This window comes from Lepidochelys olivacea (assembly GCF_965140295.1).
Source record: "Lepidochelys olivacea isolate rLepOli2 genome assembly, chromosome: 2".
NCBI classification, from domain to species: Eukaryota; Metazoa; Chordata; order Testudines; family Cheloniidae; genus Lepidochelys; species Lepidochelys olivacea.
Genome location: NC_140412.1, coordinates 211,151,441 through 211,179,062, shown reverse-complemented (window position 1 = coordinate 211,179,062; position 27,622 = coordinate 211,151,441). Strand labels below are relative to the sequence as shown.

The window sequence follows — 27,622 nt, the reverse complement described above, 5'->3', positions numbered from 1 at the left end:
TCCTAGCTGGATCTGGGTCCAAATAAGAGCTGCAGGCAGCTGTTCTGAGCCATGGACCCCCCTGCCCTGGGGGGAAGGGGGCAGAGGGAGTGGGGTTGTGCAGGGAAGGGACATGGGCCCAGACTGCTCTTGACCCTCAAATCCTGGGCAGGTGGCGGATCCAAAGTAGGGGGCTCAAAAAAAGAAGTTGAGTACTTTGTGGGGATTTGTTCCATCCATTGCTTTAAGGCCCTTTACACTGATCCACATCACAGAAGACAGTCAGTGCCTTTCAGTGGGAACTCAATTCTCTCCATCTTTCTCTGGATTATGAGATCCAAGGTGACAGCTTCCTGCATAACAGTTAACATGTTATTGTTTTTCAGACACTTTAAAAACATTATTAGTGATTTATTCTGCTTTGTAATTCGATTCAGTGATTAGAAGATCCCACACTGAATCTTTCTAAATGTCTTGTCAGCAAGGAGGAAAAATAGAGGATAAAGATATAATTACTTCTCTGCACACATCTCCAATCCTCTCAGCAAGAAATTTTTAAATAAAGGGCCCAGGACCTCCCTCCATCTCTGTACATACTTCCCCCCAAACCTGTGGAAATGTCCAAAGGATTCCAGCAGTGTAGAGCTGGAGAAGGCATGTGATATTTAAATTGGCTGGGTTTCTCCATATTCCCACAGTGGAAAACAGAGTCATTACAGCCTGAAACTTTATTAAATTGTGCAGCTTTTTCTCTCTGCGATGTAGCCTGCCCCTCTTCTCACCACCAGGATTCTGGGAGAAGCCATGGCAGAGGGAGCCCCTGAAAGCATGCCTTCTACTGTAGCCATGTTTCCTGGGAGTAAACACAAGTCAGCAAGAAGGGCAGAGGCATGGGATGTCCACAAAGAAGCTTCTTGTCTCCTGCTTATCTTGGGGTATCTAGTGGTTAGAAAGATGGTTAACAGCAGCAGCAGTGAGGAAAAACTGCATTCCCCTGCCAAGACTTTATAGGAAATTCCCTGAGTTGAAATTTGCAGTTGCTTTTCTCTCTCAGAAGGAAGCATTAGATTTGTGCACTTTCAGGGCTTGTCTACACAAACACCCCAGCTTGCCACGAACTAAGCATTTGTGGAGACAAGCCCTAAGACTCATTTTTAAATAACTGGCTTTCAACGGAACTCCTTAAATATATGATATATTGCTGTGTAAGTGCAGATTAATTAAGGGACACTATTCTTAGCTTGATATGCAGATATAACACTCACTGGGGCTAAAAAGAGCTATATCCTCAAAGTGAACCTCCCACCCCCATTCCCTAAAAAAAGTTATTTACATATGCTCTACAAGTGGTTTTATATGACTGTCATCGGCCACTTCCGCTCCAACTCTGCTCTCCTCTCCTGGTAGTCTCGCAGGTCCTCTATATGACCGTCGTCATCTGCCGCTTCCACTGCAACTCTGCTCGGCTGCTCTTGTCTCACCGTACCACGGCAAGCATGCAGCCCACTCAGCTGTTGTGTCCTGGCAGCAGACGGTACAGTAGGTCTGAAAAACTGGTCATCCAACCAGCGCTTCCCCTGCAACTCTGCTCACCTGCAGACGCCATACCTCAGCAAGCATGGAGCCCACTCAAATCACCGCAGCAGTTATGAACATTGTGAACACCTCGCGCATCATCATGCAGTATATGCAGAACCAGAACCTGCAAAAGCAGGTGAGGAGGCAACGGCAGTGATGAGGACACAGACACAGACTTCTCTCAAAGCACGAGCCCTGGCAATTTGGCCATCCTGGTGGCAATGGGGAGGGTTCATGCAGTGGAACGCCGATTCTGGGCCCGGGAAACAAGCACAGATTGGTGGGACTGTATAGTGTTGCAGGTCTGGGTTGATTCCCAGTGGCTGTGAAACTTTCGCATGCATAATGGCACTTTCATGGAACTTTGTGACTTGCTTTCCCCTGCCCTGAAGCGCAAGAATACCAAGATGAGAGCAGCCCTCACAGTTCACAAGCAAGTGGCGAAAGCGCTGTGGAAGCTTGCAATGCCAGACAGCTACCGGTCAGTCGGGAATCAATCTGGAGTGGGCAAATCTACTGTGGGGGGTGCTGTGATCCAAGTAGCCAACGCAATCACTGAGCTGCTGCTATCCAGGGTAATGATTCTGGGAAATGTGCAGGTTATAGTGGATGGCTTTGCTGCAATGGGATTCCCTAACTATGGTGGGGCGATAGATGGAACACATATCCCTATCTTGGGACCGGAGCACCAAGGCAGCCAGTACATAAACCGAAAGGGGTACTTTTCAATAGTGCTGCAAGCACTGGTGGATTAGAAGGGACATTTCATCAATATCAACATGGGATGGCCAGGAAAGGTACATGACGCTCCCATCTTCAGGAACTCTGGTCTGTTTCAACAGCTGCAGCAACGAACTTACTTTCCAGACCAGAAAATAACCGTTGAGGATGTTGAAATGCCTATAGTTATCCTTGGGGACCCAGCCTACCCCTTAATGCCCTGGCTCATGAAGCCATATACATACACCCTGCACAGTAGTCAGGAGCTGTTCAACTATAGGCTGACCAAGTGCAGAATGGTGGTAGAATGTGCATTTGGACATTTAAAAGAGCGCTGGCGCAGTTTACTGACTCAGTTAGACCTCATCGAAACCAATATTCCCATTGTTATTACTGCGTGCTGAGTGCTCCACAATATCTGTGAAAGTAAGGGGGAGACGTTTATGACGGGGTGGGAAGTTGAGGCAAATTGCCTGGCCTGTGATTATGCACAGCCGGACACCAGGGCGGTTAGAAGAGCACAGCAGAGCACGCTGTGCATCAAAGAAGCTTTGAAAACCATTTTCATGGTTGACCAGGCTATGTTGTGACAGTTCTGTTTGTTTCTCCTTGACGAAAACCTGTCCCCTTGGTTCACTCTACTTCTCTGTAAGTCAACCACCCTCCCCTCTCCCCTTTGATCACCGCTTGCAGAGGCAATAAAGTCATTTTTGTTTCAAATTCATGCATTCTTTATTAATTCATCACACAAATAGGGGAATAACTGCCAAGGTAGCCCAGGAGGGGTGGGGGAGGAGGGAAGGACAAGGCCACACTGCACTTCAAAACTTATTGAATGCCAGCCTTCTGTTGCTTGGGCAGAAGCATCCTCTGGGGTGGAGTGGTTGGGTGCCCGGAGCTGCCCGTGCACCACCACCCCCGCATTATTAGGCATCTGGGTGAGGAGGCTATGGAATTTGGGGAGGAGGGCAGTTGATTACACAGGGGCCGCAGTGGCGGTCTGTGCCTTTCCTGCACCTCAACCATATGCCGGAGCTTATCAGTTTGATCCTCCAATAGCCTCAGCATTGCATCCTGCCTCCTCTCATCACGCTGCTGCCACCTCTCCTGTTGCTCCAGCCATCTATCCTCTCACATGTCCCTCCTGTCCTCCCGTTCATTTTGTGCTTTCCTGGACTCTGACATTGTTTGCCTCCATGCATTATGCAGGAATCTTTCAGTGTGGGAGGACTGCATGAGCTCAGAGAACATTTCATCATGAGTGCGTTTTTTTCACCTTCTTATCTGCGCTAACCTCTGGGACGAAGATGCCAGTGGCAGTGTTGAAACATTTGCAGCTGCGGGAGGAAAAAAAGGGAGAGTTAAACTGAAAAAAAGACACATTGGTCATTTAAAAGGCGGGGCTGATGTTTTTGGGTTGACGTGCAGCACAAACCCAACTAAACCGCCTACACACACCCAATTCTCTGGGATGATGGCTTCACCCCTCTCCCCACTGCGTGGCTAACAGCGGCGATGATTTCTTTTCAGCCACAGGCAAACAGCCCAGTAGGAACGGCCACCTCTGAATGTCCCCTTAATAAAATTCCCCTATTTCAACCAGGTGACCATAAATGATATCACTCCCCTGAGGATAACACAGAGAGATAAAGAACAGCTGTTGCTTGAATGCCAGCAAACACCAGGACCACACGCTGCCATGCTTTCTTATGCAATGATTCCAGACTATGTGCTACTGGCCTGGCGTAGTAAAGTGTACTACCATGGAGGACTCAATAAGCTGCCCTCCCCAAAAACCTTTTGCAAAGGCTTTGGGAGTACCTCCAGGAGAGCTTCACTGAGATGTCCGTGGAGGATTTCCGCTCCATCCCCAGACACATTAACAGACTTTTCCAGTAGCTGTACTGGCCACGAATGCATCCCAAGTCTTCAGGGCAAATTAATCATTAAACACACTTGCTTTTAAACCGTGTATTATTTACAAAGGTACACTCACCAGAGGTGCCTTCTCCACCTTCAAGGTCTGGGAGCCTGGGTTGGAAGGGTATTGGCTCCTGGGTGATAAACAGTTCCTGGCTGTTGGGGAGAACGGTTTCTCCATTTGCCTGGTGTGCGCTATCATCTTCCTCGTCCCCAAAATCCTCATCCCTGTTGCATGAGGCTCCCTTGTAGGAGTCCACGTACAGGTGTGGGGTAGTTGTAGGGGCACCCCCTAGAATTCCATGCAGCTCATCATAGAAGTGGCATGTCTGGGGCTCTGACCTCGAGCGGGCATTTACCTCTGTGGTTTTTTGGTAGGCTTGCCTGAGCTCCTTAAGTTTCACGCGGCACTGCTGTGGGTCCCTGTTCTACTCTGTCCTTCATGCCCTTGGATATTTTTTCAAATATTTTGGCATTTCGTCTTTTGGAATGGAGTTCTGATAGTACAGATTCATCACCCCACACAGCAATCAGATCCAGTACCTCCCATTCAATCCATGCTGGAGCTCTTTTGCAATTCTGGGACTCCATGGTCACTTCTGCTGATGAGATCTGCATGGTCACCTGTGCTGATCAGCTTGCCACAGTGGCCAAACAGGAAATGAAATTCAAAAGTTTGCGGGGCTTTTCCTGTCTACCTGGCCAGTGCATCTGAGTTGAGACTGCTGTCCAGAGCAGTCACAATGGAGCACTTTGGGATAGCTCCCGGAGGCCAATACCGTCAAATTCCATCCACAACCACCTCAAATTCGACCCGGCGATGTCCATTTCAGCGCTAATCCCCTAGTCGGGGAGGAGTACAGAAATCGATTTTAAGAGCCCATTAAGTTGACAAAAATGGCTTTGTTGTGTGGACGGGTGCAGGGTTAAACCGATCTAACGCTGCTAAATTCAACCTGAACTCATAGTGTAGACCAGGGCTGATTTACAGGTGTAGAGACTGGAATCCTAGAAATCACAAGGACAGCATGGGCAGCAGCCATATTACTCTGCCCCCAGCAATGTGCCTCTGCCCTGTTCTGGAGGACCAGCTCTAGCAGTGAAGGGTAAGGGGGTAGTCTCCATGGTCAGTCAGTCCTTTTCTACTGAGAATTACAAGATGGGTGCTATTTACTGCCCAGTGAGATGGCAGTTTGACATGGACACCCCTGCCTCCATGAACTCATTTCACATGGGCCATCAAATGGTCATGAACTAACTCTAACAATCACGAATTGAACCAATGACCTATAAGAAAAAGGCTATGTATCTAGTTACCAGTTCCAGGAATCACCCAGTTCCCCTTCAGAAAGGGTTCTTTGTTAATAACTGTGAAGCAGAAAGAGGCATGACAATGGAGGTATTTTAACTTCTTAGAAAACAGGTGGGTTGTGCGGAGTTTTGAGGTACTCAAATTGTTGCCTACCAATATTGCAGGTCTCTTGCTGGTATATACTCAAATAGGAAGTCAGAATTTCTCTAACTGCCTATTATGCAGTTATCTTCAGGGACAGCAAGGTTTAGGTATGAAGATGCGGTAAAGCAGTGGTCACTTTAATATTCTAAATGTCATCATTTGCCAATAGCTAGAGATTTCCATTTTATTCCAGTATTTTAAAATATTTTTTAAAATGTTGTAAGCTTACTGTTACTTAGGGAATGTTAATGAAGTGCACACCAGGGATTTGACTCATGCTACTTGGAGTAGGTTTTTGCATCCAGTTTATGGCTGTGTAGTCAGTATGATGCACTGACATCCACAACAACAAACAAAATCACACAGACAAGGCTTTACATTGATCAGTGGGAGGGAGCTCCAGTTTCCATGCACAAGGGTTTCATTATTGTGTTGACAATGGAGCTCTAAAAATCACATTTAGGAAAGGGCAAAGAAGACATCAGGATTTGTCTTTCTATCTACTTAATTTTTCCGTTAATCTATTCTGTCCTTTCCAGAGAGCTCTACGAGTAGATCAACACACACCCACAAATGCTAGGTAATAAAGAGGGTGGGGGGAGTTGAAACAGAAGCTTTGATTGTTGAATCCAGAAAAAGTCCTAAAGGCAGGAAGAAGAGGGATAATGGAATTTGGAGGAGGTAGGGCAAAAAGAAATAGAATTAAGAAGGGCAATAAAAAGCCACCGTGGCTTCATTTAAAAGGTCCATATCATTCCCCATGTAAACAGTATGACCTCTCGGTGTTTACATCTCTAATTTTAGCACTTTGCAGCTCTATCAAGGTTCAAGTTCAAACGAAAGAATAAAATCACAATTTGGATCAAAACGCTGTCACAGCAAAACATCAGCAAATGCTTGTAATTAATAGTCAACAAAATGACATCAATCGATAACCCCTCTTTTGTCTACATTGATTTTTGCACACATTTACTTTGCCCCAAAATTTCTCTGGCTGCATCCCTCATAAGCCCACTTAACATGACTTTTTAAACTGCAGAGACAGGATACTGAGTTTACTTTGGAAAGATGTGACAGATATTTCTGAACTGAGAGAGGGTCATCTTATGATTTCAGTGCGACTCCACTGACTGCTATTGGAGCTGCTGTCTCAGTCGCAAGTCGAGCAGCTATTTTTCCACCTTGTCTAAAAAAAAAAAATGTAAAAAGAGACATGCAATGTATTTTGTTTCAGTAGCTGATGTTATTCCAAATCTTTCCTTTTGCTAGAACTAGTAACACTCAAAAAAGTTGATGACACTTAGCATGTGATGCTTTGGACTCCCTGATTTCAAAAGGCACTCTTTCTGACTATCAAAGTAGCTCAACCCTGCTCTCATTTAAGTCAGTGGCAAAACTCATACTGATTTCAATGGTACAGGTCTGGGCCCTAAATGCACAGCTTATAGCATCTCCTGAGAGATGCTAAACACCCCAAAGTACTGCTTAGCCCCCTTGAGGATCAAGTCTTTGCTCCTAGAGTATGCATTATGAACACACGTAGGTTTCCAACGTCCTTCTAATTCATAAAGCTTTTGCACGGGGCCAAGAGCATCTTGCTCAAATATTTCCTTTTTACAAACACATCTGAAGTTTCATAACAGTGCTCTCATTAGAGCCATCCACAATTAAACACAGTGTCTGAATTCTCTGGTCTGTACCATCTGCCGAATTTCAATTTAAACTGGCTAGAGATTTCACAGGAGAATTATCCCATGTAGGAGGAATATCTGCTTGTGTTGCTGCTTCCTACGTCAGCTGCCCCCTCAATTAGAGAGAGGAAGTGGCTTGTCAGGGGACAGTGCATAAAGGAGCTCAGCTCTATTACAACTGTTGCTCAGCTGGTATAAGCTCTGAAGTGCATGCTAGTGGTGGAAGTTAGAGAGTAGCAGCGGGCCCTGCTAGCTTCCGCTGGGGCCAGGTGGTAGAGGATCAGGACCCGTTCCCTATGGCCACCACTCTACAGCGTCCGAGCTGGACATTTTAAATGAAAGTCTTTTTCTCTTGCATCAGTTTACATAAGCCATAGTATGGCTTTCGTAGGCAATGCTATATTTGTACACTTGTTTCAGACTGTGCTGCAGCAGAGGTATTTGGTGTTGAAGAGCAATTCAAAATTTTGCAGTTACTTTTGGGGGATACACATTCAGAATTAACCTAAAACTCCATTTTAATCAATAATCACAAAACCAATTTGTGAGCAATGGGCGGGGAGGGGAGGGTGCGGGGAGAGAGGGGAAATTGTTGGTTTGTTTTTGGGTTTTTTACTTCTTTGTATGTTAGTTTCAGCATAAGGTCTTACTGTAGAAAGGCTAAAGTGAGGGCTGGAAAAGAAAGCAATTGCAGCAGTACAGTATCCACAAAGATATCACAGATCAGTAAAAATAGATTGCAAGATGCAGATCTGTTAAAGTAACTGTGAATTATAATTTGGCTGTAATCAAAACCAACACTGCTCCTAATCACAAAAGGCCAGGATTTCGGCTTCTATATATGGCAAAACTGTTTGAACTGCGGCCTCATTATGAGGAATTTCTGAGGAAAGGGTGGAGAGAATTAATAGCAGGGGAGTAAATTTAGTTTATAGAAAATCTTTGTAGAACAGACTTGTTTCAGGTTTTTAATGAACATACTATAACTTAGTGCCGATCCCTATTCTGTGAGCGAGTCCTTCCTTCACATGCTGTGGGTGGGTAATGAATGTGCTCTTTTTCATTTCTCAGAAAATGCTAATCTCACAAGAAAATCATTGTACTACAGCAACTTTGAACCCAGACTATACTGGAAACATTGGAATTCCCTGAGTACAGTGCATGGGCTGTATTCTCTGAAAGAAACATTGAGTAAGTATTTCATGATATAGTTTTGTGTGTTTTCAGCATATTTACGTAACTCCAACTCCCCACACTCCCACAATCACAAACTTATTTTCTAATTAACCTCTAAGAAGGCACAATTCTCATGTTATATAACATTACAGGGAGGCCTTAGGAAGAAGCTCTATGTTATTATATGAAACAACTTCCTACTAAATAGCTATGGCAAAAGGTGCTAAAGTCACACGTGTTATGTGAGTCATTAATGTACACGCACCCTTTTTTGTCTCAATGGGCCGTCAACCTTCCTAGGGTTCCTTTGTGTTGTACAGGAGCAACACAAAAGGACAACCAATGAGCAGGCTTTGCTTTTCAAGACCATGCACTCCTGGGTGAATAGCTTCAGACAGGTGATTTCTCAGGTAAAAAGCCCAGAGGATAAGACACGAAAGGGAAACAACACTGTTTTAGCAGTTAGATTGGAGAGAGAGTCAAAGACAACAGAGGCCCAAGAGAGCTGCCTCTTGGTAGAGTACAGTGGTGCAAAGATTGGTTGAGGACACTAAAAGAGGGAATTGTCAGTGTGCTCCTCTTTGTGACCTCTTCCATTCAAGGAACAAGACTTGTGAAAATTCTGCACATAAAGAAGTGCACCAAGAATTACTCTGCTGTGTCTCCCAATTTCTGCTCTAACAGCAAACTGAGTTGCAAGGCCACAAATCTGCTGCTAGTCAAGAAAGGGGCAACTATATGTTTTCCCAAGTAGAATTGATAGCACTGAATCCACTGTATGTATTGTGGATGTGTAATGTGATGTGTAATGCATCATTATTGGTTTAGGAGCCAAATTCAGAGCTAAAGTATAAGGAGTTGTAAATTACGTATCAGTAAGTGGGAGGAAAGGGATTAAGGGAATATAAGAAAGTACAGAGAGCCGCAAACCCCTCTCACACAGGTTTTACACTGATCCAGAGAGAGGATAACCAGGCCTCAAGCGGCACATAGAAGGTAAAACATACGCTTCTGATTTACCTCAGAGTTTGGTCATGTATTCTTTGTTTTACTTTCTTAAGGCTCAATATTTGGTGCTTCCTCCTTGCACTCATCAGTAGAACCTCCCAGAGGATGACAATTCCATTTTGTGGCCACTTCTGAAGTTTTGACATTTGTTTTCATTCCATATTGGAATGTATTATTGAAAGAGCATATTTAGCTGAAATTTCATTTAGTCAAAAATGTTCAAACCTGCTCTACTGAACAGGAAACATAATGCACGTCTGTGTGTCAGAGAGGCTGGACTACTGCAATGCACTGCATATAAGGCTATATAAGGGGCTGATCTGTAGCCTGCAGCTAGTGTAGAATGTGGCCATGAGAATTAAGCTGGGGGTAGCAGAAGAGATTCTGCCTATCCACCACTTTGCTCCTCTGCACCAGCAGCTGGTGTATGAACTAAATCCAAATTCTTCACTGTAATTTTTCAAAGCTATAAATGGACTTTATCCTACTGATATATTTGAGCTTTTAACTCCATATAGTCCATCTCAGGAAGAACATCTGGGGTCCAAAGATTGTGCAAAAGTGCAACTTGTATCTTTGCTCCACAGTCCTGTGTCTCAGGAAGGTCCTAAACCCTTAAACTAAGGAGTGCCATGGGCCTACCCTCTTTAAAAACTATCCATATTTACTTTTTGGAAAGGTAAGTGGCATGGCATATTGATTAGATTATAATCATTGCTTCTACTTGATCTTACCAGTTCTGAGAGACGAAGAATCAGGAAGGAAAACGCTGCATTTGGAAGACTCAAAAACATCTCCCTCAAGACAAAACTGAATGTGTATAAAGCAATTGTTATTACCATCACAACATATAGCAGTGAGACATGGCAACTGACCAAGAAAGATACACAAAAGCTGGACGCATCCACCACAAATGCCTGAGAAGAATATTGGGAGTAACATAGAGATAGGAAGATGAATGAAGAAGTCAGAAAAATGACTGGACAAGGCACCCTCTCACAAATAATCTACAAAAGAAGACATCAGTGGCTGGGACATGTGCTGAGAATGGAAAAAGAACGCTTACCAAATACTGCCCTGGAATGGAAGCCAGAAAACACAAGAAGAAAGAGAGGAAGACCGCAAATAACATGGAAACAAACAGTTCTGAACGACATCAAGCACCTCAACATAAAATGGGAAGATTTGGCGAGAAGGGCAGTTGATAGGCAAGGATGGCAAATGTGGGTAGCCCAATATGCAGCAAAGCACAGGATGGACTAAGGTCTAACGTTTTAAATAGTCTATGCAATGTTGTTGTGAGCTATTTACAATACTACTGCAGCAAGGCATAAATACAGTACAATTCAGTAATGCAAAACTATAGAGCTGGCCCTTCTAAAGTTGCCAATTGCCCTCTTAACACAGCAAGAGATGGCAATTAGTTAGTATGGGTAAAGAAATTAATTACAATGGGGAAAAATCGGCGGGGGTTGGGGGTGGGAATGATGTACTATTATTGCCTAATGACATACTGTAGGTTGGTTTTCGTCTTTGGGAAATCTGACTCTCAGAAGTCCAAAAGTACAGGGGGCCTACCATCTGACAGCTAAGCAACTCTGTTTCTTCTCCACTTTTCCATCAAGAGGTTGGGGTTTGTCTTCTACCCCAAGGAAAGCAAAAGGGGGTTGAACCCCTACAATCCTTCTCAGTTCCCTCCAACTCCTTGGCAGCATGGCTTATTCCATCCTCAGCCACTGCCCCCAGAACTCCCCACAGGGAGCCACACTATGGAGTAAGACCCATGGATTTGGGGTGAGGTATGGTGGAGACAAGGTAGGGTGGAACAGCAGCTGTTTTCCTAATACTAGCCCTCTGAGCTTGGGCCTATATCCCCAAAAGAGCCCAGCCCATGCAGAGATCCTGTTGGAGGGGCTTCAGCAGGCCCAGGGGAAACAAGTAAATGGTGCTGTGGAGATGGCACTGCCCTCTTCTGAGCCTTTCCCTCCCAGCCACCCGCCCAGGTCCATAAGAATTTTATCCTTTCTGGTCACACAAGCAGATAGGACAATTGGGTCCACACTATGGAAATTTAGTTTGCATGGTGGGTTTTACTTCTAGAGTCTGGAACCAGTGCATGTCCTTTATGAATATCATAGTACATTGTACTTAGCACAATTTTAAAAAGCGTGGCAGTTGTGCACCACCCCTTCACTCAAACTTCATCGGGTGTAGTAATTATGCTATACCATCATATTTTATAACATCAGGATATTAACAGGTGAGCTGCACTGCCAAGGTATATATGAAGGTAACATGGTAGCAGTAATGCACATTTAATGCAGTGTTACCATTTAGTTATACAAACTACAATAACTTGTCTTTAGTCATTATGGTCCACAATCATGCTTTCCTTGTCCACCCCAAACTCCCACAGACATCAAGGGGAGTTATGGAAACTCAAGGAACACAGGACTGAGCCCCTTCTGTAATAGATCACCAGTGGTGTAAAAGCTTCAGATGGAAAAATTAAACATTATAAAGAAAAAAAAAATTCTTTGGCTTCCTACGTTTTTTCCTTTCCCCTAGCAGTACCAAGTAGACTTCTGTGACTGGGGTGGGGGAATACTCTCCCTGCAATTGTATTGCCTGTGAAATTAGCTAGCTTTATTCAGTTTAAATCCCCTCAAGTAGATTATTCTATTAATTCTGTAGCTTCGGCTGACCCAGTAACTTAAAAACCACCAGTAATTTACTGGCTAAAGGTCCTGTAAAATTTTAACCTTGAGCCTAGCGTTGAAATTTATTTGCAAACAACTCATCTTGGCTATTGTAACATATTCTACTACAATCTTTATTTTTTTTAAAAAAAATTCTGTTATAATATTTTATTTTCTTCTCTCCAGCTTTTAAAGATCAGAAAACATACATTCACAATCTATATAAGTGAAGGAAAGTTGTGGGTTTTTAGGGTTAATACTGGAGCTTATTTTTCTCAACAGCTGAAAACATTATTATATTACATGCTCTAGTGCATGTTAACTCTGCTAAACTCTTATTCCTCCCTATGAACATGAAAATAAAAACTAAATTGTCATTTATTTTGCTCTTTTACTTTACCAAGTTTCCCACAGAGTTTTGGGGGAAGTTTCCAAAGTCTCTCAAAATATCAACAGAAAATATTTCTATGTAAAGGACTGTTAGCTGATAGCAATAGTAGGCTCTTATCCTCTCTGTGGACCAAGCGCTAGAGAAAGAAATGATCACATATGTTAGGGCAGTGTATTACTTTCTCTTTCTCTCTAAAACTAAATTATCCTGATTTTGTAACGTCCACTGGAGTGCAAATTCTCTCACATCAGTTACAGATCAGTGCCAAAGAGCCACTCATACTGAACCATCAACCCTAACAATATTCTTTGTGGTTTCAAAAAAAAAAATGGGGACCTACAAGCCATCTTAGAATATTAAGTAAAGGGCACATCACTATGCCTTCAGCTTTCTGGGAAGGTGGACTGTATACACCCAATTGCTGTCAGTTAAAGCATAATTGTACCATCTTACAAAGGTAATGGTTCAAATTACTCAGGACGTCATTACTCTGCAACATAACAGTGTCATTGCTGAATGTATGTCAGTGGAATGGGTTAAAAGAGTGTTCCCTAATAACCGGTAGAAGTAGCTTCAAGGCAAACAGAGAAGCCACTATCTCTGTTGTCCACTGAGGATAAGTCTACACTGCAATGAGAAACCCGTAGATGGCCCATGCCATCTGACTCGGGCTTGCAGGGCAATTTCACTGCAGTGTAAACTTCCAGGCTTGGGCTGGATCCCAGACTCTAGGACCCTGTGAGGTGGGAGGGTCCTGGAGCTCAGGCTCCAGCCTGCACCCAGAAGCCTACACTGCATTGAAACAGTCCCCACAGCCTGAGGCTTTGCTCTGTAGGCATCCGCATAGGTCCTGTAGGTGCTACCACAAAGATTTGCATGTACCTACTGTGCAGCCAGTGTGAAGTACGTGGTTCTACAATGGACTTGCATGAATTTTGACAGGTGACTCCACTGTGCCTTCATTTGAAAATGTAGCACCCAAACTCAATTTTTTAAAGATAAGCCCTATATTACTGTATAAATAAAAGGAAAACAATAACAGCACATAGACAACTGTGTTGTCATGTAACTACAGGTAAACTGGTCATGGTTTAGGGCTGGCCATTTCATTGTTTTTATGGAAATCTGAATCCATCATCAGACTCTAAATTCTTGGTTTCTGAACAGTACCCAGCTTCTACTGACCACACTGCAGAGAGGAGACATTCAACCTAAAAGGATATATTATCATCTCCTTACAGCCAGTCAAACAGTGGCATTAGTGCCAGTTTTAAAAGCAATTTTTCATCCACACTCTGGAACAATAAAAAGATGCTAATGAACAGCTGAGTTGGGACCCCCATGGGAAAAAATAAGCAGGGAGGTAAAACAGAGGTAATAAAAAGTCAAGATATACTAGATATCTGATTTAGACACGCCAGCAATTCTTTACACTTAAAAAATAATGCAGAACATTACTAAAGACCTCAACATTCTCTAGTAGGATTATGAGGTTATGAACAAAACTAATAGCAGTTTATAGGAGTGGCCAGTTAATCTCCCCAAATCTACATATGCTAATATGCATAAGTGAACTTTTCCCTGATCTGAATTACTCTGCCAGGAATATCCTTTCATGAACCAATTCTGTAATTCAGCCTGAGAATTGGTGCAAGTACATTTATACACAGCACTATTATGATTATACCTAAGGAAGCAGAACAATCAGACAGTGGTGCTTTCTCTGCACAATATATTAATCTCTAGGCAGACAGAAGCAGCACCGGGAACATCATAATAATCAGACAGTTTGCATTTCTTTTGGATTATTCTTTGGGTAAATTATGCATCATTGGTAAGAAAATACATTGTGTCCAACAATAAACTACTGACTTGCTCTGAGAACCTGACACTAAGATTCCTATGGGAGTCACAGATGTTATTTATACTTTTAGTCACTTTAATCCTTTTAATCATGTTTGTTCTTAGTAATCTCATTTGTAGTAGGGCATATACACAAGCATCGAGAATGTGCAGTTTAACTCCATTGGGAACAATAAAAAATACCAACTCCATTTCCAGCCAGCTACATTTCACAGCCCTTCAGCAGCATTTTGAAACTCTGAAGGTTGATTTTGTGCTGACACTTATAGATATTTAGGTCAGAAGGGACCATTATGATCATCTAGTCTGACCTCCTGCACAACGCAGGCCACAGAATTTCACCCACCACTCCTGCAAAAAACCTCACACCTATATCTGTGCTATTGAAGTCCTCAAATCGTAGTTTAAAGACTTCAAAGAGCAGCACTTCACCAGCATAACTACATTCACTAAAACTGTAAATAGATTTCAGGTTGTAGGCACTCCTGATAAACTACCAAAGGAGCTCGGGTGACAGAAAACTGTGCATTTAGCCAGGAGATCAAGCTGAAAAATACACTACATGTCAAGTAGCCTGATCAATATAATAATTTGCTCCAAACTGGAACAAATTACAATCTCTAGCTGAAGACACACAAGTACTACATTCTCTTATATACTATATCTTGTGCTTTGAAGGAAGTTTGTACAACTTTTTAAGAAGCATTAGATACACCTAATGTACTTTGATGGTGGCAAAATTTGTATTTAGTTAGAAGATTGAACTGCTACATAAACTGTGCATCAAGTTGTCTGATCAATATAATAATAGCTGCAGGCTACAAAGAATTACAGTCTCTGGTTGAAGAGACACGAATACTGTATAATAGACACTGCAGCTTGTGCAATGTAGGCAACAACGTAAAGCCATTTATGAAAAAAGCCGAAGTTGCTGTGAAGCATGTAGCTGCTGAATAGTTTCATTAATTGTTGATACTTCTGCCCAAAGGCTGTGCGCCCCAGTTCAACACATTCTATTTGCATTCACATTTCCTCCTTATATTTGACATCCGGTACCAAGGCAGTGACATTAGTCAGCTGGCTTTCAACAAGGACTAGTGAGAATTTCAGAGGGAACAAAACCAAAATAAAACCCCACTAGCCTGGATTTGATTTCCTTTTGATTTGATTTCCTTTTGATAAACAGAGCATATCACCTGACAGATCCAGCATGTGAGTTTAAATGCACCACTTAGAACCCTTAACAGCAGAGGTCATTATATGCACTATTACATGCCAATTTGTCAGCCAAATGTGCAGACAGTATCACAAACAGTAAAAGAGGACACAGAAAGCTGTCTTCTAGGAACAGAATACAATCTGTACCTTACCTGTCTCTTTGTCTTGGACTGCTTCCAGGTGCAAGTCATTCAGAAGGTGCTCCAAAATCTTCTCTGGAGTCCCCGATACCACCACATATCTATCAGAAAGCAGAGAGTCCACAGAGTCATCCTCAATTGAAGACTGTGAGCGGCTACTCCATTCATCTTCCTCATCTTCTTCATCAATATATTTAAAATAAGGCACATCAAATGTAGGCAAGGGAAGCTCCCTGCCTAGAAAGGCAGCAGAATCCTTCCTGTTTAAATGAGGGTCAAAGATCCTCACCCTGGAACTTCCCATAATGTAGAGTTAATAACAAAGACATTCCCTAAATGCTACAATATCTTGCCATCTTATTTCTCTTGCTGGTAACTGAGTCCATCTGGCTGCTGAAAGCTCTGCAGTCAGCTTGTGTGTTCGTGTCTCTCTCTCTCTCTCTCTCTCTCTGAGCGCCCAAGGAAAAAACTCTTACCTCCAATCATTCTCGGCACTCCCTGATGTGGGGGCTGGGCTATGTGACGACACTTTTCTAAGCACCAGAACATCTTGGTCTTGTTCCTTCACTTCAATAGTAGACACTTCATCATTCTGCTTTAATTTGGAGGGGGAGGAGGGAATAACAGAAAAAGAAAGTGGTAAATTCTCATGGGATTTGGAAAGAATTGAGGTAGCTGATTAGAGCTACATTTTCTTCCTATGGAAGCTGTTACAGACTGCAATTTCTGTCCATAATTTATACTCCAAAGCTTCACAATGCATCAGGCATCTGGGCAGATCTCTCACTTGCCTTTTAAATATATTAGCAGAGCTGAAAATGAGGGAGAAAGCAGTTTCCTTTGCTGAAGTATTTAAATTAAGAAACAGGGTTAATACATCTGGTTGGAGAGCTGAAATGAAGAAAGGTTCCCCTTTGTGACTTTTGTTAACAGTTTTTAGCACAGTGCATTGGAGGGTTATTCACAGTACCAGTAATGTATTCATCTTCCATTTGAAGAATGCATGTTTCACTATTTGTTTAATAAACTGGAAGACTGATTACAATAGTCACAGAATTGCAAACACTTTCAAGGAGTCTAACAATAGGTAACTTACTACTCAAACGAAGTGTACATGCTGTAAAACTACTCGTGTGTTTAAATAGAGGCAATAAAACTAGTGAGATCAAAGATCATATATATGTTTCTAAGCCTCTATTTCTGCTTTGCATCCAAATCTCCCTCCTTCTCAACAACATTTTAATTATAAAAACAAGACAACAACACAGGAAACTAAACCCCATGAGCATCCATAATTTGAATCTCAGCTAAATTGAGATTTGGACATTATGGGTCAGTGCACTGATTTTCTTCAGCTAGGCTCCCTTAAACAGGAGGGAGCTGAACAATCATCCATTTTTGCTCACGCAGCCTATATCCAAGAGCACAGAGCAACTAAAGCAAGCTGACTGTGCAGTGTACGAGATGAGGGTTCGCTGCTGACTGAGCAGCGTGCATTGAAACATAGTGACTGATGAAGAGTTTCTGACCACAGTGAGATTCTCCTGGCAGACCCTGCCACAAGTACATGAAGCCGCACAAAGAGAGGCAGGAAACATAAATGCAAACTGATATTTCAGCTACTGCAGTTCTGACAATTTATAAAAAAATATCAAAAATGCTCCACGGTAATTTGGTTTGGCATTACACTGTTCAGTAATTGTTGTATGAAGTATAGTTGCAGCCATGTCAGTCCCAGGATATTAGAGAGACAAGGTGGGTGAGGTAATATCTTTTCTTGCATTTTGCTGTGATGCTGGGAATACCTTTCCCAGACTTGAAGGAGAGCTCTGTGTAGCATGAAAGTTTGTGTCTCGGACCAACAGAAGTTAGTCCAATAAAAGATATTACTTCACGCACCTTGTCTCACTGTTCAGTAAATCAGACACATGTTTTAGCCTATTTTTGAAGCAGTAAAACTAAGACTTATGTATCAACTGTACAGTATCCATAATCCATCACAGGAGCAGTGGAACTGGGAGTCTGAAGGAGCGGGGGTTGCTAGTGCCCCATGCAATGGAAATATTGTGGGGGCTCTATCCCCACATAAACCCCTGCACGACACGGAGGGTGGCACGGAGACAAGAACGGGATTCAGAGGAACTGGAGTGGCCACTGCAGGACTCAGAAACAGGTCGGGGACAAGGAAGCAGGACCTGAAAGGGCTGAAATGGGCCTGCCTGGGAGCAGTTGGAACCTTCTTCCGAGCCTGGAGCCGGCTACCCACTCCTCCCCTGTCTCAGTACCTCTCCTCACGCCTCCTTCTGTCCCTGCAACCTCCCACCCCCGCCCTCCCATCTACCAGTTGATGGAGAATCCCAAGATATGAAAGATTTACCGAAAGCAACATTGTTTGTGATACCGTACAGCAGTGCAGCTTTATGATTAGCCTTGTATTTCCTTATTATTTAATATTTATTTTGTGGTAGCACTCACAGGCTCTGATCCTGCACATATGAAGACATAATCCCTGCCCCGAAGAGCTTCCCGTCTAAGAAGATTTCTGTATTAGTAAACACCACGAAGAATTGACCTATTAAATTTCTTCAAGGTCAGACATACTAGTACTGAACCAATTAATGTCAGGTATTCATTGCAACCCTCCCGAGGGGCATTAGTGAGGAGCCACATTACAGGAATACTGATGCATAACTGTAATCTTTTATTTCACCAGACGTGGTTTTTGTTGCCTACACATTTACAGAGCTGCAATGAAAGGAGAATAAAGAGAGAAAATAGCATAAAAACAATTAATCAAAATACAGGTTTATACACACTAAACTCTCTCTCAGGCATCCTCTAATCCTGATCCTCATTTCCCCTGAATCCACCGATATTCTGAGGTGTAATACATATTGGGCATGTACATGACGTAAGGCATTATTAACATCAGTGGACCATCGACACACATATATATGGAAATGGGTTTGTAGTGTGTGTCAGTGTATATTAAATACATGTACATTTTGTGCAGAACACTAGTGGGCAGTGGTGGAGGCAGAGCTATATCATACTGACAGGACACTAACAATATCTTATCCTGGGAAGATATAGTTTCCAATTTGAAACCCTGCTAAACACAAAGCATTTCCAATATCAAAATAAACAAATGTTTCAAATTTTCATTAACTACTTGGATAAGAGTATGTAAATTAACTGCATTGTACCCAGATAGTACAGTTTTAACAAGGTTCTTCCTTTCTGTCTTCTTTGCGTATTTATTTCAAAGTATAGAATGACCACGGGGCCAAGTATGGGCTTCGCAGAACGTATTCGTTCAGGACTCAGTTTATATATAAAATAAATAAAATCACATGAAGAAAGGACCTATACATATCCCAGGGATTCAAGTATTTGTGTTTTCAAGACTAAAAGATATTCATTTGAAATTATATAAAGATGAAAGAATGTTTCTCCTATTAGAATCTTGTATGGTCCAGGAGATAATTAATGCATGTTGGAAGAAAACAACCAGGGCCACCATCAGGTTGCCCTTCCTACATCCATGGGGAGAACAGAACATGGAGGACAGAGAACATAAAGTATTCAAAACGGAGGGCAGAGCCATTAGCAAGACTATGGCCCGTAGAATTCAATGGTGTGAGTCAAGATCTATTTCTGTTAATAGTCATTTTAAGTTTTCATATTCAAGATATTTAACAAAACACTTATCACTTCTTTTTCAAAACAATGTACAGGCATTGTCTAACTAATCTGTACTATACCTTTGTGAGCTAGGCAGGTCTGTATTATTATCCCCATTTTATTAGTAGTGAAACTGAGGCAAAGAGGCTGCCCAGAGTCACACTGCAAGTCAGCAGCAGAGTCAGAACTAAGCCCTGGCCTACACTACAAACTTATAATCGGTATAACTACGTCGCTCAGGGATGTGGAAAATCCACAGCCCTGAGCGACAGTTATATGGACCTAACCCTTGGTGTAGACAGTGCTGTGTCAACAGGAGGGCTTCTCCCCTCGACATAGCTACGAGCTCTCAGGAAGATGGAATACCTATGCGGACGGGAGAAGCAGCACTAAGTGTAGACAAGCCCTAAAACTCAGGGCTTCCCAGCTTCAAGCTCCATTCACAGGATTTTGGGTTTTGTTTATTTGACATTCACTTCACCCTAGAGCAAGGGAAAAAATAACTGAGTAATAGCTGGTTTCAGGGTTTGTTTGGTTTTGTGCTTTTGTAAAGGAAGCATGGCCCAGAGGATAGACCACAGAATGAAGAGTGAGGAGCTCCTAAACTGTAATCTGGATGTGCCGTTGAATCAATGTGTGGCCTTGGGAAAGTCACTTACCCGGATTCCATGTTTCTCTGTTTCCCTGTGGATGCATCTTATTTACTTACATGGGTACTGAGGATTAATTTGTTTGTGTTTGCATAGTGTAACCGACATTCCTCCTGGGTGTGGTGTTCTGTCCCATCTAGTGGCACCAAGACCACTAGAGAGAGAGATAAAATGAGTCTGCTCTACAGCCCGTAGCTAACAGCCAGTCGGCTTTTAACTCATGCTATAGAGGCTCACACACTAAGCTCTAGAGGTCCCTGGTTCGATCTTGCACCATGATGACCAGGGTCTGTCGGCCTTACAATTGCACTGTGCAAGTACTAACTAACTATTATACTCCACGTTTGCTGTGCTTTTTAAGTAATTGCCTCTTGGAATCCAAGTACAGCACACCTGCCTTATTATATCACTCCTACATGCAAGCTACTTATGGTCAGGAGTTTCAAATAAACAATAAGAACTACTTGACCTGACAGCTCTTTTGACCAATATTATAGTCAATTTTCCACTAACAGAATCTATTTGTCTTCTACTGAAATAAGTCATATTGTCTGCACTGTGATTTAATTAAAACTAGGGCTGTCGATTAATCACGGTTAACTCACACAATTAACAAAAAAATTAATCACGATTAATTGCACTGTTAAACAACAGAATACAAATTGAAATTTATTAAATATTTTTGGTTTTTCTACATTTTCAAATATATCGATTTCAATTACAACACAGAATACAAAGTGTACAGTGCTCACTTTATATTATTTTATTACCAATATTTGCACTGTAAAAATGATAAAATAGTATTTTTCAGTTCACCTCATACAAGTACTGTAGTGCAATCTCTTCATCGTGAAAGTGTGATTTACAAATGTATTTTTTTTGTTACGTAACTGCACTCAAAAACAAAACAGTGTAAAACTTTAGAACCTACAAGTCCACTCAGTCCTACTTCTTATTCAGTTAATCGCTAAGAGAAACAAGTTTGTTTACATTTATGGGAGACAATGCTGCCCACTTCTTAATTACAGTGTCACCTGAAAGTGAGAACAGGCATTCACATGGCACAGTTGTAGCTGGTGTCGCAAGATATTTATGTGCCAGCTGAGCTAAAGATTTGTATGCCTCTTCATGCTTCAGCCATCGTTCCAGAGGACATGCTTCCATGCTGACGACGCTTGTTTAAAAAATAATGTGTTAATTAAATTTGTGACTGAACTCCTTGGGGGAGAATTGTATGTCTCCTGCTCTGTTTTACGCACATTCTGCTGTATATTTCATGTTATAGCTGTCTTGGATGATGACCCAGCACATGCTGTTCATTTTAAGAACACTTTCACTGCAAATTTGACAAAATGCAAAGAAGATACCAATGTGAAATTTCTAAAGATAGCTACAGCACTTGACTTAAGGTTTAAAAATCTGAAGTGCCTTCCAAAATCTGAGAGGGATGAGGTGTGGAGCATGCTTTCAGAAGTCTTAAAAGAGAAACACTCTGATGCAGAAACTACAGAACACAACCACCAAAAAAGAAAATCAACCTTCTGCTGGTGGCATCTGACTCAGATGATGAAAATGAACACGCATCAGTCTACACTGCTTTGGATCATTATTGAGCAGAACCTGTCATCAGCATGAACACATGTCCTCTGGAATGGTGGTTGAAGCATCAAGGGACATATGAACCTTTAGCAGATCTGGCATGTATATATCTTGCGACGCCGGCTACAATAGTGCCATGCAAATGCCTGTTCTCACTTTCAGGTGACATTGTAAACAAGAAGCAGGCAGCATTATCTTCTGCAAATGTAAACAAACTTGTTTGGCTGAGCAACTGGCTGAACAAGAAGTAGGACTGAGTGGACTTGTAAGCTCTAAAGCTTTACATTGTTTTATTTTTGAATGCAGGTTTTTTTGGTACATCATTCTACATCCAATGAAGTGAGCTGTACCTCACAAAAGCTTATGCTCAAATAAATTTGTTAGTCTCTAAGGTGCCACAAGTCCTTTTCTTTTTGCATTCTACATTTGTAAGTTCAACTTTCATGATAAAGAGATTGCACTACAGTACTTGTATGAGGTGAATTGAAAAATATTTCTTTTGTTTTTTACAGTGAAAATATTTGTAATAAAAATATAAAGTGAGCACTGTACACTTTGTATTCTGTGTTGTAATTGAAATCCATGTATTTGAAAATGTAGAAAACATCCAAAAAACATTTAAATAAGTGGTATTCTATTATTGTTTAATTGCGCAATTAATTATTTTTTTTTACTCACTTAACAGCCCTAATTAAACAATACTACCATTTATTTTCAGCCTGTCAGTAACTCTGGAGTCCTAAAATATTTATGTATGTAACGTAACTAGACAAATGGAACTCCCTACTTAGCTGGTCTTAAGTTGTGTAGGTCTCTTCACATAACTAGGGATATGACCCTGTTAGCTATGTGAATGACTAAGGAGATTCAAGCACAAATGACAGTGATGAAAAACAACAACAGAAGAGGTGCAGGTTTCAGTGTTGCAAACATTTCCACATTGATTTCTCTGTATTACCAGGAATTTGACATGGTACTGGCACAATCCAACCTCCAGTCAAATTCATGGAGAATGGAAACAAACAAGATTATTTCCCAAGGCCATGTGCCTTAGCAAAACCCAGTCACTCTGTCCTCCTAGGACAGTTTTGGCTTTTCATTAAAATTTTTATAAGGAACCAATGTGCAGAGAGAACTACTCACCTCCTCCATATTAGAAACATCCAAATTAGGGAGGCTTTGGTTTCACAAAGCATCAAAAGTTTGGTTTGGTTATTTTTTTGCAAAGGAATGTTTTGAATTTCATTTTAAATCCACCCCCACAAAGTTTCACAAGGGGGGGGGGGGAGGGATTGGAGTGGAGAAGATTTTTGGATAAATAGTTCCAGCTTTGAATCAGCTCCATTTCAAAAGGCAGAGGCAGGTTTGGTCTTACAAAGACTCATCTGTAGGGTGTTGGTTTTCCCAAACCAAGATTAGTTTGGATACAGGTTCCATTTAATCTGAATTCCCCAAAGATCAGGTGGGTTTGGTTTGAGGCATGGATCCAGTTTGGGCTCATTCCTGCTCCTATCTCCAGGGGTTACAAGTGCTGTTCACTCTCTTCCAGAGCCACTGCCACCACCAAACTGAGTCCAGCAACAGAGTCTGTGACCCAAATCCACCATCTTCCTTGGCTTGCAGAATGTGAAGACAGGAACAACAACGATAGGCATTCACAACCAGCGCTGAAGAACAGTACCAAGTGGCATTAGAGGCGTAAACAATGCTCACACCAAAGCAGTCAGTTTTAGAAGAGAGCTTCACTGACTGGCAGAAGGTGCACCTTAAGCAGCTGTAAACAAATCTACATAGTTTCACAAAAGGGAAGGTCAATGGGGAAGAAGTAATGAAGGGGGAAATAAAAAAAGAGAAAAATGATTAGGGAACAAATTTTGGGGAGGAAGCAAGCTTGGCTTGGGAGAATAAGGGGAACATATTGTGGTGGGCAGTTAGGGAGCCTGGAAGTTTCTGAAGTCTCTTCATCCCCAAAACTCTAGGCAGTCCTATTCTAGCATGAAAGGAAAAACAGTACATTCTCCATAATGGAACAAATGTAATCAGAATTTTGCTCTATTTGAACAGCTGAATAGAAATTAATGTGTGATTTGCAGAGATGTACCATCATTCCTCTATGAGACAGGATGCCTCCATTGGTTTCAAAGAATGTATTTATTTCACCCTTTTCTAAAGCACCAACATTGCAGTATCTAGGTGCTAGTTTCATCATAATTTAATAATATATACTTTCCAATAAAAGAACACTCCTTCCCCATCATCTCCTCAAACTGTGTTCTCCAAGGAGACCAGATCCTACGGATAACCAGCCAAGAGACCAGTTTCAGAGGAAATCCCACACCACTGATTTTAAGTAGGAGAAGACAGCCCATAGTTAGGAAACGGCCTGAATAACAGGATCCTATTAAATGGAGCACTCAAAATACAAGTCTGCATTCAGACTTCCTCATTCCCGAGCAGAGATTCTGAATACAGGTAAAAAGAATTCCCTGTTTGGTCAACATGTAATGAAGCAAAACTTCACATAGACTATCTCCTTCTAAATCACACACATTAAAAAAGGGCAAGAACCTTTTGTTTTTACAGCTTAATTTGGTAAAACTGACTCAGCACAACCAGATAATGCTGATCACTTCTGTCTTCACATCTTTTGATGCTGGTGCCAGTACATTTCCTTGAGTGGTAAGGGAACATGGATACGCTGGGAATGACGTGAGCCTATGCAGGTATCAGTACTCATTCCACACCATAAGCTAAGCTCCAAAAGAGCTCCTTCTACGGCAGCACAAGGTGGGGAGATATGAGGAGGTGGAAAAGGGGAACAAGCATGGCTGGTGGGTCTATGATGACCTGGATCTGTTGGGAGTGGTGTGCAGTAGTTGCAGAGACTACCTACAGTGAAAGCACTGTTTCTGCTCTGTGTTTTGAAGAGGATTCTGTCCTCCAAGGTCCTATGGAGTACCACTGCACAAACCCCATTTACTTAAGCTTTGAGCTGAGCTAACGATTTAGGCCTAAGAGTTGAAACTGTTGGTGTGGCATATGGCACTGGAAGATGGACAAGCCCTTGTATAAAAAATAAATAAATACTCTAGAATGGTATAGAATGTGTTCAGATAGATAAGAAAGGTTGCACCAGGGGGGAGTGGTGAGGGTGGAACTCTCTGTGTGAGGCTCCACTTCAGAGAATCTTTCCTAACTGAAGAGGCATATTTATGTGCTGGACAGCATCATTTCTACTAACACCAGAACATAAGATTACAAAGCGAGCATTGGAAAGATAGGAAATGACAGAATGAAGGTTGCATGTGTAGGGCATTGAGAATATAGGAAAGACAGTCTCACTACTCTTATTTTCAGACCCCAGGCTGGTCCACAGCAGTCCAGAGTCACAATATCAGGGAAAGACCTGCTCTTCGCCAGGCTACAGCACCTTCACCGCTTACAGACTCTTCAGATTTCACGTGAGCAGCTCTAGCACAGCAGTTCTTAAACGATAGGGGACACTTCCCAAGGGAGGTGTGGGAATGTGTCAAGGGAGGGGCGAACTGTGTGCTTTATTTATTTATTAAGAGCTCTGACTGTCAGCCCTGGATGACTGGGGCTCATGCAGAAGGGCCATGCACACCCAGGAGGCAGGATAAAGGGGACAGCCGGAGCCCCTGATGCCCAGGCTCAGGCGCTCCTTCTACCCGCCCCCACCCCCCAATCCCTCAATAGAAGGCAGCCCGGGCTCGGGCTCTCCTTCCACTCTTGTCCCTCAATTCCTCACCTGAAGGTGGCGGGGCTCTGGCTGTCAGCCCCAGGGTGGCAATGGGGTGCTAAGTCTGCTGTGAACAGTGATATTGATGAATCTCACTTTTCACATTGCCACCCTTACTTCGGTGTTGCTGCTGGGGGTGGCGCTGCCTTCAGAGCTGGGCACCCAGCCAGCAGCTGCTGTTCTCCGCTCTGCCTTCAAAGCTGGGTGTTGGTATAGGTACTTATGGAGGGGCATAAACAACTACAGACACAAAGAAGGTGGGCCTGATGAAATAAGTCTGCTCTAATAAGTCTCGACTGAGCATGTGCAAGCTGCAATTTTTCAAAGGCTCATCACTTGGCCACATTTGGGAAGATCATCACAAGGATGGCAAAAGACACATCCCTGATATGAAGGCCACTCCCCTGCTTCGAGTCACGTGGCCCCCTAGAGCTTCTCAAAGAAAAGATCATCAAAAATTTTTAATATGGCAAAACAAAATATTTTTCTCTAACCTCATTCTCAGAAATGGCTGAACAGTTTCAGCTGAAATTAAATAGTTAACCTGAGGCAGACACCAAGGATGAAAAATTTCAGCCCAACTGGTTAAAGTTCAGCAAAGTTATCAGCAGCTGAAATCAGGGTCTTATAATGGAAAGTATTGGGCAACCTCACACGCGCACCACTTAGTATAAAGGTTGCGCACACACACACACACACACCCACCCACCCAAAAGAAAGTAAATATATATTTTACTATTCCCACACCAAAAGATAATCCCAGAAGGGAATCTCTTTTAAACAAGATTCACCACAGACTAAAGATGGTCGTCACTTCATTAACTTTTGCATTGGAATACATTACTCTGAAGACACAGTAGTAGATTTCAAGGCAGCAAAAATAATCATTTGGAATTACCCAAATGACTAGATACTTTATCGGAATCTTCCACTTTATTTATGAAGAAAGTGGAAAGGAATTTACCAAAAATTAAAGTGGAACAAGGATATAAAATCTTGGAAAAATCCATCTCAGGTATGTTGTTTCATGGAGTTCCAACGCATATCAAAGTCACAACAGACAAACTTGATTTACTTGCATTACATTGAGAATAATATATTCAAGAATCATTGGTATAGCTTATCCAATCCAATGCAAGGAGGACAGGTCACTGATACAGAGCGATCTGGATCACTTGGTAAACTGAGTGCAAGCTAATGTATTTTAATATACCTAAATGTAAAGTGATACATCTAGGAACAAAGAATTAAGGTCATATTTACTGGATGGTGGACTTTATCCTGGAAACTAGTGACTCAAACAGACTTGGGGGTCAGGATAGAGAATCACCTAAATATGAGATTCCAGTGTAATGCTGTGGCTCAAAGGGCTAATATAATCCTTGAATGTAGAAAATATAGTAGTAGGGCTGGTATCCTACTTCTGTCTTTGGCACGGGAGTGGCTGCTGCTAGAATGCACTTGGCCAGCTCCGGCGTTCACAATTCAAGAAGGATGTGGATAAATTGTTAAAGGGATCAGAGAAGAGCCAGAAGAAAAATTAAAGGATTAGAAAACATTTTGTGATAAACTCAAGGAGCTGAATGTATTTAGCTTAACAAAGAGAAGGTTAAGGAGTGACTTGATCACAGTTTATAAGTACCTACATGGAGAACAAAAATTTGATGATAATAAACATCTTGAATCTAGCAGAGAAAGGTGTAACAAAATTCAATGGCTTGAAGAAGAAGTAGATGAATACAGCCCTGTGCAGATACAAAAATGTAGATCTGCATCCGATCCACATCCACCACAATCGACCGGCGATCCGACCTGCGATCCGCTAGCCATCTTTTGTGTGTATCAGCATCCGCACCAGGAAGCCGTGTCACAAAGACTAGCGATGCGGGGGCGGGGGGAGGGGGAGGGGGAGGGGAAGGGAATGGAGATGAGCGAGAGGTGGTGGGGTCTTGCAGGGAAGAGGCAGCCTGAAGGTGGGGACTCGGGGTAAGGGGTGGTGTGGGGGCAGGGTCTCGAGGAGAAGAGACAACGCGGGTGGGGGAAAGAGGCATTGCATGCTGCTCCTGTGGGCTCACGAGCAATAGCAGCAG

The 27,622-nt window shown here is 42.4% G+C and overlaps 1 protein-coding gene across 1 annotated transcript in view; it reads right to left on the bottom strand.

The window, feature by feature from the left end:
• RAPGEF5 (Rap guanine nucleotide exchange factor 5) overlaps nt 1-27,622 on the bottom strand; it is a 218,244-nt gene that overhangs the window by 70,368 nt on the left and 120,254 nt on the right. Inside the window, exons 10-11 of the mRNA XM_084618683.1 lie at nt 16,316-16,434; nt 15,852-15,940 (exon numbers count right to left, since the gene is read on the bottom strand). Of these exons, the coding sequence (XP_084474809.1) occupies nt 15,852-15,940; nt 16,316-16,434 (208 nt within the window). The remainder of the gene's footprint in view (nt 1-15,851; nt 15,941-16,315; nt 16,435-27,622) is intronic.